The sequence below is a fragment of the Daucus carota genome, chromosome 2 (genome assembly GCF_001625215.2).
Source record: "Daucus carota subsp. sativus chromosome 2, DH1 v3.0, whole genome shotgun sequence".
Classification (NCBI taxonomy): domain Eukaryota; kingdom Viridiplantae; phylum Streptophyta; class Magnoliopsida; order Apiales; family Apiaceae; genus Daucus; species Daucus carota.
The window spans coordinates 56,749,981-56,763,132 of NC_030382.2; the positions used below are offsets into that span (position 1 = coordinate 56,749,981).

General features: G+C 34.6%; 4 protein-coding genes across 4 annotated transcripts; 3 read left to right on the top strand and 1 right to left on the bottom strand.

Annotated features, from left to right (window-relative positions):
• Positions 1–1,565: 1,565 nt before the first annotated feature.
• On the top strand, positions 1,566–2,126 carry LOC108208038 (dirigent protein 22). The gene has a single exon (XM_017378512.2). The coding sequence runs from the start codon at positions 1,566–1,568 to the stop codon at positions 2,124–2,126; it is 561 nt and encodes a 186-aa protein (XP_017234001.1).
• A 2,099-nt stretch (positions 2,127–4,225) lies between these two features.
• LOC108206373 (meiotic recombination protein SPO11-2) lies at positions 4,226–7,894 on the top strand. The gene is made up of 12 exons (XM_017376649.2): positions 4,226–4,423; positions 4,526–4,612; positions 5,041–5,170; positions 5,389–5,526; positions 5,650–5,738; positions 6,141–6,269; positions 6,358–6,452; positions 6,534–6,596; positions 6,685–6,761; positions 6,849–6,976; positions 7,081–7,215; positions 7,662–7,894. Exons 1-11 carry the CDS (start codon positions 4,340–4,342, stop codon positions 7,213–7,215), a joined length of 1,155 nt encoding a protein of 384 aa, XP_017232138.1. The 5' UTR covers positions 4,226–4,339; the 3' UTR covers positions 7,662–7,894.
• On the top strand, positions 7,731–10,633 carry LOC108206374 (DET1- and DDB1-associated protein 1-like). The gene is made up of 4 exons (XM_017376650.2): positions 7,731–7,894; positions 9,274–9,334; positions 10,204–10,265; positions 10,365–10,633. The coding sequence occupies exons 1-4, from the start codon at positions 7,811–7,813 to the stop codon at positions 10,458–10,460; spliced, it is 303 nt and encodes a 100-aa protein (XP_017232139.1). The 5' UTR covers positions 7,731–7,810; the 3' UTR covers positions 10,461–10,633.
• Positions 10,634–11,797: 1,164 nt separating this feature from the next.
• Positions 11,798–13,055, bottom strand: LOC108208528 (heavy metal-associated isoprenylated plant protein 12-like). The gene is made up of 4 exons (XM_017379061.2): positions 12,943–13,055; positions 12,821–12,852; positions 12,413–12,488; positions 11,798–12,300 (listed from the first exon to the last, which is right to left on the bottom strand). Exons 1-4 carry the CDS (start codon positions 13,034–13,036, stop codon positions 12,008–12,010), a joined length of 495 nt encoding a protein of 164 aa, XP_017234550.1. The 5' UTR covers positions 13,037–13,055; the 3' UTR covers positions 11,798–12,007.
• Between the last annotated feature and the right edge of the window lie 97 nt (positions 13,056–13,152).

A 13,152-nucleotide genomic window follows, 5' to 3' on the forward strand; every position in this document is an offset into this window, starting at 1 on the left:
GGTACTTGAGCAGAGGGGTACCCGGGATCACCCGAATCATTTTACAGCCCTACCTAGGTTTAGTGAACTTAATTTCTAACTATACATTATGTAAATCAAGTTGACAAGTTCTTAATTATATGATTGTTATGGCTTTCTCAAACGGTAAACTACATAGGTTTGTTAATAATATCCACAAACAAAAAGGTAAGGAAAATGCTTGGTGCACATAATTGTGTACAAAAACATGTACATAATGACATGTGGCAGATTTTAATTGGATGGCCCCCCTGCATTTACACCAACCACCCCAATTAAAATCCACCACATCACTTGTCACATCATTATGTACAAATTTTCTGTACACAATTATGTACTTTGCAGGTAGGTGGGCGTTGATTCGGAAGTCTACCGAAGCAATTCGATGAATGATTAATTTGATTTTTGCAAGTACGCACGAAAAAAGAGAAACAGCAGCAGGCTCCAACTCCATGGTTGTTTTGTGGGATGATTTAAGTCAACAATGGCGTGCATATTATGTGAACATTTTTTGTCCTCCGTTTAGTATGTCAAATATGGTCTGCTTATATATGAAAATAGGGGCGACAATATAACATTTCTTGTCTGTGTTTGTCTGCGGAGAAAATGGGCTTGTAATTCGATAACTTGTTGATTAATTATGATGATTAATTGTTGGTATGTTAATAACGAAAATATAGTTGAGGAGTCGTATCAAGAATTGAATACTCGAACTATAAATTGTCACGACCGCATAATAATAAGCGTTTAATTTCTTCTTTAAGATTAAAAATCTGACCTAAAATAGAAGAGGGATAATCGATCCAATGACCTGATCGGTTGTAACATAGTTCAGTTTAAAATGGTGACTTAAAAACAATGACTTAACACAACACCTTATGCTCCTCAAGCACCAATGGGCAATGTCGCAATGATATCATGATTGATCTTCAATCGTTACTGGAGTGTGAGTTAGATCGTTTTAAACATGATCTTATATGTAATCTCGGTCTATTTTATACTTAAACGTAAATTAACTCCTTAAGTTATATAAATATACTACGAATATTGAAATAATGTGATTTATATGCAGTCATTATTACTTGAGCACACGTACTCGTTTGAATAGATTTGAAATTATGAATTTAATATTTGTATTAATTTAATATAATAAGTGTTTGATCTAACTGGCCTATTTGAGTAATTTTATATTATAAATGATATAAGAGTATTAAAATAATAAAAATGATAAATTTAACAAATGACTTATTTTAGTGTTGAAATTGAGTTTAACTAAAAATTTCTAAAAATAAATACAGTAATAAAAAATTATATTTTATTGAATTTCAATTTTAAACCAGATTTTTACTTGGTACATTTTACTGTCGAAAATGGAGAGAAATCCCCGCATACAAACTCTGTAACTCTGGATCTCAAACACCTGTCACACTTCCTCTGCTTCCCTATAAATACATGCACTGTGCGGATGAAAAACTCACAACAACCCCCACAATTGTAAACTTTGCTCATAATAGATTCCTCATTTTGTATATACTGCCGAACAACATATGGCATCAACAAATTTCATGTTCGTTGGTCCTAACACAAAGCTACCATTTATACTAATACTGCTTCTAGCCATTTTCTTATGCTCAGAATCAAGGCTCGATCATGGGCTGCTTCAAGAAACCAACATGACTCTTTACATTCACGACTACTTTTCCGGCCCAAACACGACAAGCATCGCAATTGGCGTGCCGTCTGATGACCATTGGGTTGTGAATAGCTTCGGCACCATGTATTGCACTGACAATCCAGTGACGGAGGCCCCTGAGGCCGACTCCGATTACGTGGGCCGGGCTCAGGGCACTTTTGTGAGTTCAGCCATGGACGGATCAAACAGTCAAGTAGTGATGTCAATTGCGTTTGAGACAAATGAATTCCGGGGAAGTACTCTACAGATACAAGGCGCTGGTCCTCAAATGCAGAGTGTTAAAGAGGTGTCTGTTTTGTCCGGTACAGGTGCATTTCGGTATGCTAGAGGTTTTGCCACGTTCGAGACTATTTTTTATGACAGGGCAGCTAATTATTCAGTTGTGGAATGGAATATTACTATGGAGCATTACTGATGTTCGGTCACCCTGACATGGGAAATTTGAAATTTGGAGGTCAAGTGTCTACTTGTTATCAGCTTAGGTTAGTCGTGTATTTTCGAAATTTGATAAATAAAATCCTCTTCAAAATCTTCTGCGCTCAGGTGTGGAGCCGTGCATAAAACATATCATGCATGATTCAGAAGAAAGTAATAATCCATGCTTGTGCTGGTGTAGTATTGCTTCTTGCTAGATAGGAATGTCGTATAATGTTTGAATCTGTTAAGACCAGTGTTTATTTAAGATTGAATTTGTACAAGCATTTAACCTCGTGATCTCTGTTATGTAGAATAAATAGAAACGATCGTTATGTAACATCAGGTTGGATCATGATGTTCATATCTTCAAGGATGTCTTAAATAATCACTGATGGGCTCGGATTGTATTTTACGGTTGTTGATCGAATAATCTTTCGGGAACAGCTTGTTGATATTGGAATAGGTTTTTTTGTTTTTCGTTGGGAACAGCTACCTCCTGCATGCATGCTTTTCATACAGAAGCAAAAGATTGCGATATAAGTGTATGTTTTGAAAAAATTAAGAAAGCGACGGGATTATCATTTCTGAGTAGTGTTATGAAAAAAGTAGACCAGATTTAATAGATTTAATCGATTAAGATGTAAGATAAGCATTAATCAGAAATTAGTTTGATTGATCGGTGATCAATAAATTTGATGAGTTATGGAATAAAAATTAATCAATAATCTAATAAACTTCAAAATGTTGGGTCATTATCAATCGTCAATCATACAATTAACGGGGACCTTGTTATACTTTAGCAACAAGTCTAGAACTCTTGACTAAATCCTCAATTCTGGGACGTTATTGTATCAGTTATTTTTTCGGGGGGGACTACCTCACTATAAGCATTTAGCTTACAAACTGTGATATAGAGTAAAAAAACGAGTCCAGTCAATTGCTGTCTCCTTCAGGCTTTAACACAGCATTCTGCACACATGCAGTGGTTACCAGTTACCACTTACAAACACATGCGAATTGCGTTTTATTACTGCGGTCACCACTTACCAAATTGTTTTATATTAATTTTTGCGTACGTCATATAACAAAAAATATATTAATAAAAAAATACATGATATTTTTAAATATATATGTTATCTTTAACTTAAATAAGATTAATTTATAATTTACAAATAAAGGATTGGTTAATTTGATTATAGAAAAAAAAATGACTACTCTTTCCGTCCCCATGAATTGTATACGTCATTTTTTGGCACGGTTTTTAAGACTGATATAAAGTATAGTTTCACAACATTTTTTTAAAAAAAATTCTTTATGAACAAAAATTTGATGTTCAGAACTTTTATTCAAAAAAAGAAAAGTTTAAAAAAAACACTATGGAACCATATTTTATTAGGATCTCGAAATGCTTGCAAATAGTGAAAAGAATTCAGGCAAAATTAATTGTGAGAAAGCAAAATTAATGTTTTTCAGGCAGTGAAAAGAATTCAACTCAAATGCAGCTTTGTAAGTTAAGATAATTATATTTTGTCATGAATTAGTTCAGATAAAATTTAATTATGCAATTTGGACTTATTTTTTCTGGATTTTATAGTTACTTGAACTTTTTTTTTCTGACCAATAATTGGTTTTATTAATAAAAATCACTGATCGAAATTCAGCAGAAACAAACCCCCGAACTGAATCTGATTGTGAAATAAAAAACAACTTAAATTGTTTTCGTATCACTTAACACATAAAATTATTAAATTCTGTGATCTACTTGGACTTTATCTTAGGGCTGTACTTTTGTAGTTACTTGGGCTTTATTACTAGGCCCCTGGTCATAGTGCGGGCCTGACATGATTATAACGAAGGCCAATGCAGAAAAACACAAATGCCCTCCCACACAATTTTCGGATTTGGGTGGGGTGAGTTTAGAAACTTTATGTAAAATAGTGAAAAATAATGAAAATAAGTGAAATATGAATTTCACACACACATATATATATTTAACCAGTAAATTTAATAAAAAAGATAAATTTATTATATGAAAATAAATTTTATATTATAAATACTTTTCGACTCTTTTAATAATAAAAATCAAGAAGACTGAGGTGAGCCAGAGCCGCAGAGCCCAGAGGGGCTTGAAGCCTAGAACTGTTTTGGATTTTAATTAAAAAAAAATAATTAAAGTGCGGAAAATAACCACCAACGTTTTGGCGCGCAAAAATGGGAGACAATGATATCTGTAAATCCTCCATCTTCTTCTCCGATCAACTCCTCTGCCACGCCGATATTCTTCCTCCTTCTCAGGCATATCTCTCTCTCTCTCTCCCTCCCCCTTTTTCTCTCCCTCTCTCTCTCTATGAATTAATGAATATTTGACTTTTCGTTCTCTACTGATATTTGGTAAAGGTCCGAGCACGTATCGAAGTGGCGGTTCTCAATTTCCTTAAGATTTTGAACTCTCCTACGACTCCAGCTATCTCCGATCTCCCTCTGGTTTGAATTTTAATATTATCACTTGCTCATTGTTTGATTTGATTTTGTTTCGGTTTTGATCGTATATAGTCCTGATTGTGTATCAACAAACCCTAATGTTGTGTTTGGTTGGGGAGAATGGAATGGAATGGAATGAGTAAAAAATACTTGAAACTAATAGATATAGGAAGATAATTTTGAAAAAATTTGAAGGATTGCAAAATTGCTATAATGAGATTTGAGAAGAAATTGAGGATGAGAGAGAATGGAGCATTCCATCTCAAATGGAAGGAATGATATCTAGCATATGATGTAGAGAATGGAATGTAGGAAGGAATGAAATTTCTTAAAAATCATCCATAAGATAGTTCATTTTTCATTCCATTCCTTCCGGAATCATTCACCCCAACCAAACACAACATAAGTGTATGTAATTTTTGATTAAACAGATTAGTCGAAATTCGAAAAACAGCAGAGTGAGTCAAGGACTTTTGACTGATGGTTCCTGGATATTTCTGTCGCATTCGTTCTGCATTAGGTCCTTGACGCGAGAAAATACCTCGAAATCTTTCATTCGAGGTATGATTTGTTTTATTCGTGATATTCACGTATGAAAGTGAAAATTTCGTCTAAATTGAGAGTCCTGTAATTGAGTATCTAGCAACATTTTACTTAATTAGGAATCTCATTTTTATGATTTAATTTAAAACAATTGAGTTTATTTTAAAACAATTAAGTTTATTGTTGAAGCTCATATTTATGGTTTAATTTTGTGCCCTTTACATGTATGTTTGTAGTGTGGAAGGTAATGGAGATGTGTTATCAGATTTTGGTTCAGGAAAAGAAAGTGACTCAGAGAGAATTATTCTACAAATTACTCTGTGATTCTTCCGATTATTTTAGTTCACAATTACAGGTCAACAGGACAGTTCAAGGTTCACACTCATTTCTCTTGTTTCTAATAAAGCAATTTGTTAATGTTTTTACTACTGTTTCAATATTGTTAGCTCTACATTGTAATGTCTATGCATTATCTTAGATTTTTTTATGACAAACAGATGTAGTAGCATTGCTTCGATGCAGTCGTTATAGTCTTGGAATCATGGCATCTAGCAGAGGGGCTGTATCTGGCCGATTGTTGCTGCAGGCATATTTCTTTTACTCACTTGTGTATCTGTGATTTGCCTCACTATCAAACTTTGTTTTCATAAGTTTATGAATAGAATTTAAAATGTTAAGTTGTTTCTTATGTCCAGTTATTAGGTCAAGTTACAGAGTTTAGTGTAATCAGATTATTAGATGTCCAGTCATGGTAAACAGAGCTTGCAAGTGATAGCCATGCCCATGATGTTCTTATGGGACACACAAAAGAAATGCGCTTAAATATATATTTATTTTGTTGTTGTTGTTGTTGCATAGAGATTAGAGTGGCATGTTTTCATATTGGAAAGAACATATCAAGTATAACACTTAAACCATGTGTCTGGTGTAAAATTATTATTCACTTGATGAAGTATCAGTTATATATCTAAAATTACTAATGAAATAGGAGCCAAGCCGTGAAGTTGTAGACTGTTCAACTTGTGGATCATCTGGCTATGCAATTACTGGAGACCTGGACTTATTAGAGAATCTGCTCATGAAGACAGATGCTCGATATATTTTTGTGGTGGAGAAGGTGTGAATTCGTCTATAATAATAAAACTCTTCTTTATGAAAGTGTCGCTACACATTTATTAGTAATTTTTAGAATTGGATGTGTGCAGCATGCAATATTTCAGCGACTAACTGAAGATCGCGTGTTTAATCAAATTCCTTGCATTTTTATCACTGCGAAAGGCTACCCTGATATAGCCACAAGGTAGTGACAGGCTTTAATAGTTTACTTTGTGTCAATAAGAAGTTCATGTTGCAGAAATTTATGTTCTAATATGTCAAACAGATTTTTACTTCATCGTATGAGCAGAATTTTCCCCGACTTGCCTATTTTAGGATTGGTTGACTGGTGCGAACACCCTTTCTTTTGTTTTATTGCATCACTTTGTATGTGCAAACAAGCTCCTACTTCATAGTATTATATAAACTTACTGCAGGAATCCAGCTGGATTGGCAATACTGTGTACCTTCAAATATGGGAGCACTGGAATGGGCTTGGAAGCATATAGATATGGTCCTGCCTTCACTAACTGAGTTCATACCTTATTTATGCATCATATTTCATCTCGTCATTAAAAAAAATTACTTTGCTCTGAATTAGCTTGCAATGTCAAGTGGCTTGGATTGAGAAAGGATGATCTAGAGCTTATACCTGAACAATCTTATATACCACTAAAGCCAAGGGATCTGCAGATTGCCAAGAGCCTGATCTCCTCTGACATCCTGCAGGTAAAATTGCTGAATAGAACATATAATCAAAACTCTATATTTTGTTGATATCTCTGAATGTAAAAAGTGCAGGCAATAATCGAAACTTACTAATATTTCAATAGGATAATTATAAAGAAGAATTGGCTATCATGGTTCAGAGCGGTCGAAGAGCGGAAATTGAAGCTCTCTACATTCATGGTTATGAGTTCTTGGGAAGGTTCTTGGCAAAGAAAATCGTACAAGCACATTACATTTAGGTACTGCCACAAATCTCCAAAGAATGTTCTGTTTTAAGCAGAGGGCAATTAGGTACCTGCCACAAATCTCCGAAAAATGTTCTGTTTTAAGCAGACGTGAGACGGCAACTTGTACAAGAAAAAGAATTGTGTTCAACGTCTAAAGGAATGCAATACAAAAATTGTAGACAAAACTGAAGGGGAAAGAGAGGGATAAATCATACAAGGGAACTGCAAAAATAGTAATGAAACAAAATTCTTAAAAAGTTTGTAAAATTATGTTTTAGTCTAAAATAATCCACGAAATCAATACTTTATGAAACAAAATTAAAAATATTTTGCAGACATATTCAAAAGTAAATATGTTTTTAATTCTTAAGCTAGACACTCAACCAATTACAAAATTATTTTCAAAAAAACTTTTATCATTGAACTTAGAATCATGACAGCTGGATATTATTTTACAGTCACAACACTGAGCGTTGGTCAAGGGTCTGGGACCTGGACCCATATATATAAGCCCCGCATATATAAGCCGGTTACTCTACTTCTACTGCTGCTAGTTGCTGCTTGGTGTATATCTAATAGTGGCATTGTCACTTCTCTGATCCACGCGATGGGGTCAATTCTCGGTGACTTGCCCTCTTACGACCCCCATAATTTCAGTCAAATTCGACCCTCAGATCCTTCAAAATCATCCGTAAGAACTTCCTCTTCAAAACTGAATGACTACATGTATACATGTGCATCACATATGCCTGTAAAACCCATCTTAATTAACTGCCTGTCACTCTTCAGGGCTTTGCACTGTATATAGTTTGATATTGTCACTAATTGTTTGTGAATCGATCTGGCTGTGTGTATGTGTATAGTGCTGGTGGGTTCAGTTTATTATTCGAGATTTTGCAGTACACTTTTTTTTTTTGTAACTTATTACCCAATTAGGTGTTAGGGTTCTTGATCCATTTGTAAATTGATATATTTTGTGAATATGTTATATGTGATTGTGCTATAGGTTCTTAGAGTTTGAAAGCTTGAATCTAGTTGAAGTTAATTTTATCATTTTATGATTATTTTAGTAATTATTCTTAAACAAGAGGTATATCTGCAGTCTGCCAATTTTTTCTACATCAAACACAAGGTGAACTTGAAAATTTGTGTGTGGAGAACTTAGAAACCTCGATGGCTGTATTTATGATTGTGGAATTTTGCATGTTGGTTTCTCTTGGTAGGACAACAAAGTTTTTGTATATACGTTTCCGTTCCATACGAATACTAATTAAGAGCCTGATAGTGGCATCCCCACAAAGGGAGAGGGGGTCGGCTGAACATCTCAGCCATTGGCGGGAATATAGCCTCTGGTTGATAACTCAGATTGCCGTAACATGCTTCCTCACGGATCATAAATATTTTATTACCTGTTTGGTTGATCACCAATAGACTTAAAACACATCTTAAGCTTACACATTTAGTTCCGTACAAGTACATTTATGGAAAACAACAGACTGGAAGCCTGGAACGCGTCTCTGAATCCCTTTTTTCCTAAGAAGAAACACATCTTTCTCTAAAAAACGATTTGCTCACAAAAAGAACATAGTTGGAAATAGCTTGTACAATGGCCATTTACTTATCTTAAAATGTGGCAATATTTGGCGTATTGCTGCCAGGAAATAATGAGAGCGCATTGCGCAGGTATACATTTGCTTTCTCTGTGTGTGTGTGTGTCATGTTTATTTATCCCGTGCCTCAAGACTGAATAAAGTCTCTAAGGGTCAACTCAACTTTACCATGAAATAACAACCTTCATTAACCTTAACTAAAGCATCCCTGCTGTAAAGTCACTGATGCATCATATACTTGGTGGTGTTTGTTCTGTATCGACTTCCAGGAATATAATATCAATAATTCGACTTCTAAAATTCAATATTGCAGTACCGGTAGTAAATTTGTTAATTTTGGTTTAGTATAGATAGAAGCATAAATTAAACACACCTGTCTGTTCTATGTGTGTCTTCCGGGGTGCTATTATGTATTAATGTAACTTAATTTTGCCTTTTTCTTTTTTAATTATTTATTTAGAAAATGACGCCTGTCACTTACCATCCTACTCATGATCGGACGCTTCCACCGCCTGACCAAGGTAATATATATATTTTCTGTCGTTTGTATCATGCACATCCGTATTTGGTCAAGTAGGAACATGGTAACAAATAACAATTACTGAGAATGTGGTCTTTGCAAGAGAATTCCCCTCTCCTCTAATGTTGTGTTTGGTTTGGGATAAATGAATTTGGAAGGAATGAAATGAAATTTGAACTATATTATGGAATTACTTAAAATATCATTCCTTCACCCATTCCATTCCTTACACCCTATACTAGAAGTCACACCCCAATTTGAGAAAGAATGCTCTATTCTCTCCTATACCCAATTTCTTCTCAAATCTAATCATAACGATGTTGCACTCACTCATTTTTTTCAAAACTTCCTTCCTCCTACTAATATTTAATTTTATGTTTACTCATTCAATTCCATTCCATCCTCCCCAACCAAACACAACATATTGAACATTGGTGGAAGCGAAGATACATGTTAGAGGAGCCAAATGTTCTGATAATGATGTGAATTATGTGATAACATTGAGATTCTCTTATAGTTGGTGTTCTGTTCTCTAAGTATCGATATTTCTATTTGTCTAGCTAGTAGACTAATATCATCGTCTTTATTTATGTTTTATATACATGAACTCCTTCGGAATAGTTAAAAGTCCCCATTTAATTGATATTCCTTGTGTTTTCTGAAACATTTGTGGACTCTTTTATTAGTAAAGCATCATCTGAAGGAACATTGATGTATCTTTGTTTACCTGTATTGATCATCTAAACACATATAGAAATTACTGGAACTTGGGTCATTGCAGACATTTCATTAGAAGATTACTAACTTTAATATGTGTGGTGTCTGCTACATTGTCATTTTTCACCTACTTTTGGGGGACCCTGTTGGCAGTGATCTCTTCTGAAGCAAAAAATATACTTTTGAGGCACTTCTATGCGCGCTCTGAAGAGAAGGTTAGTCTGAAAGAAAACCTTGACTATAGATGCATGATAAATAAACATATTTTTTTTGCTCAACATATGCTTTTCTCCTTGATGCTTTTCTATTTGCAGCTGAGATCAAAGAGAGGTGCTTCTGAGACTGAGAGTCTGACACCAGAGCAAGTCCGAAAACATCCCAGATCTTCTACGTCCGATGCTCGTCTCTAATGTTTTTCATTCCACCTGAGTAAAGTAGTTTTCTCTTGCACCCATTGTACATATTGTCATCGATGTATAGAAGTGTGTGCTGAGAGCTAAGAGATTACATGCTTGCTTCCTTTTGTAATATATGTTGTAAAATATAACTAGGTATGTACATTTCGATAAAGAGTTCTTTTTCACGTACTGTTAGTAAAATCGTCCAACTGCACGCCACTTGGAATTCTTGGGGAAACATCTCTGACAATTGACAGTCCATATATTGCAAAGTCACTTGCGCTCCTGGTGGAGAAAACAGTAATGGCGAGAGAGAAGATAATGAATTGTGTGAGAATAATATGAAATCTGTATTGTTTTGTGGGCAAACGTTTATAATTTCGACGAGTGTTTTCTAAATGCAGAGACGAACCCCAAATCTATTTAAAACATGTTTCCTCCTTAGTTAGCTAAACTCAGCCGGAGCTGTGAACCCTGTCCAAGTGTCAAAGTTGTCAATATTTTGACAAATTTAAAATATTTTTGATCTGAAATAAGTGTCTGAGTATACTTGTTCACGTCGAAATACTCAAGATAAAATTAATGTCATGTCTGGTATGGAGTTTACGTGGGTACTCAGATAAAATTAGTACGGGGATTGGATAAGAGAGTTTTTTTTACTAAACGGCATTTGCATTTCAATGCATGGAACTGTATCAGATAAGGCCCTTGATCAAAAGCATTCTTTATTACGAATCAAATAGTAGAAAATTTTGTCATTTTTCTAGTTGATTACAAATGTTCAATTGTTTTGATGTGTGGTTTGTCTCTTAAAAAAGGATATACAGTACTTAATTATATGTAACTGGATCTTCTGGGAACATACCAAGTCCAAGGATTGAAGATTAAAGAATTGCTGGCTGCATAAGGAACCATAGTTTAGATGTAATATAATGGAACTATTTGGTATTACGTATTTGTATTTAAGGGTCCAAACAGCCGTCGAAACTATTAAGTAAGACATAAATTAGTAACGGGCTGATTAAAGGTTTCAATCTAACTTACGTCTGCAATAGAGTCAGATCACTATGATCTCTGAACTTAGTCGTACCTTCACCCTTCTTTTTGATGAAAAGAATATTCCTAGAATTCAAATACATGAGAAGTCCCATTTTTTTGGTTGAATAGTGGATCACGGGTGTTGGGGTGACGGAGAGTCGAATTTGAGACTTCTTCCGAATCTGAGTCTCGAGCTCTGATATCATGTTGAGAACCGGTTCATTGAGAAAGGTCCAAATGGATACCATGTTATATTTCATCAGACACGTAACTAATCGACACTCCAGTATTCCATCAACAAGTAGGGAAGGAACTGAACTACACTAAAATTATCACAACTCTGAAATTCTACTAATCACATATCATTCCAACACACTGAATACATCATATGTATGTCTACACATACTATATTTCCATTACCTAAATAACTTTTACTAATCACTCATGCAGTATCTCATATATTTTCATCGCATTTGGGAACTTAAGTTGATATCAAACTCATATGCATCATAATCTTACCATTAAGATATAACACATGCATTTGGATTCTCCTCAGCACTGTGATGAACATATTGGTGCATAACATAAGGATTGTGATTCTGATAGGCCTTGAGAAGATCTTGAATTTGTTGCTCTTTCTTCTTATCGTCGTCTTTCTTGTCATCCTTCTTTTTTTCAGGCTCTTTTGCTGGACCAACTGACAATAATTCGGCATGACACAGTTTCTTCAGTTTCTTCACCAGAACAACCGGATCAACGTCGCCAACTACTGTGAGTTTCTTGTCTTTCATATCAATAGATATGGAATCGACTCCTATTAAGAATCGCCAACAGAATTGGATCAAATTCTAAACCACACTAGTGAACAAGCTGCTTGTAATTAATTAATTATTACGGAAATTTAATGACAAAAATAGGTATGAGACCTGAGAGTCTGGAAACTGCGTTCATGGCCTTGGTCTTCTCTTTGTCTTCATATATCTCCAATTTCACTACCATTTTCTGCAACCAAAAGAGAATCATATGTGACAATATACGGTCTATGATAATATTTATTAAAAAAACCACGAAAAACAACAAAATAATTTCAGGCCATCTCAGACAACACAACGAGTGCATGATGAGTAAACAAGTGATCAGTGATCACCGTAATCACACAGTGTGTTAAATTACGCGATCAAATCTCCTAAAACCTTATGCCTCGAGAAACACTTAAATATAAACATCGACCTGAAGGATTGATTTTACATGGCAAAATTATCAATTTCTTGTTACAAAGTTTAATTAAAAACAGGGCAAGTAGAAACAAGGACTGGGAAGAAGAATTTTAGTACCTTCATTTCCTGGATATGGTTTGGTTTGGAAGCTGTGATGCAGAGATGAAGAATTTAACAAAGAGAGTAACTTATAAATAGAAAATATTGATCTAAAGACAAGGAAAAGGAACAATGCTCACAAGTCACAGCGATGCCAAATTGTGAAATATGAGCTAGTTTAGTAAAAGAGCAAACAAACCCATGTGTAAATATATACATGCATATGAATTTCATAAATTATATTCTAAATTTGGGATTGAAAATGAGGGTAGGGAAAGGTAGGCAAGGTCGTTTTAGCATGACTGCATAGTCAAAATAACGTCAATATCATGCTGACGTCATAATTTCTA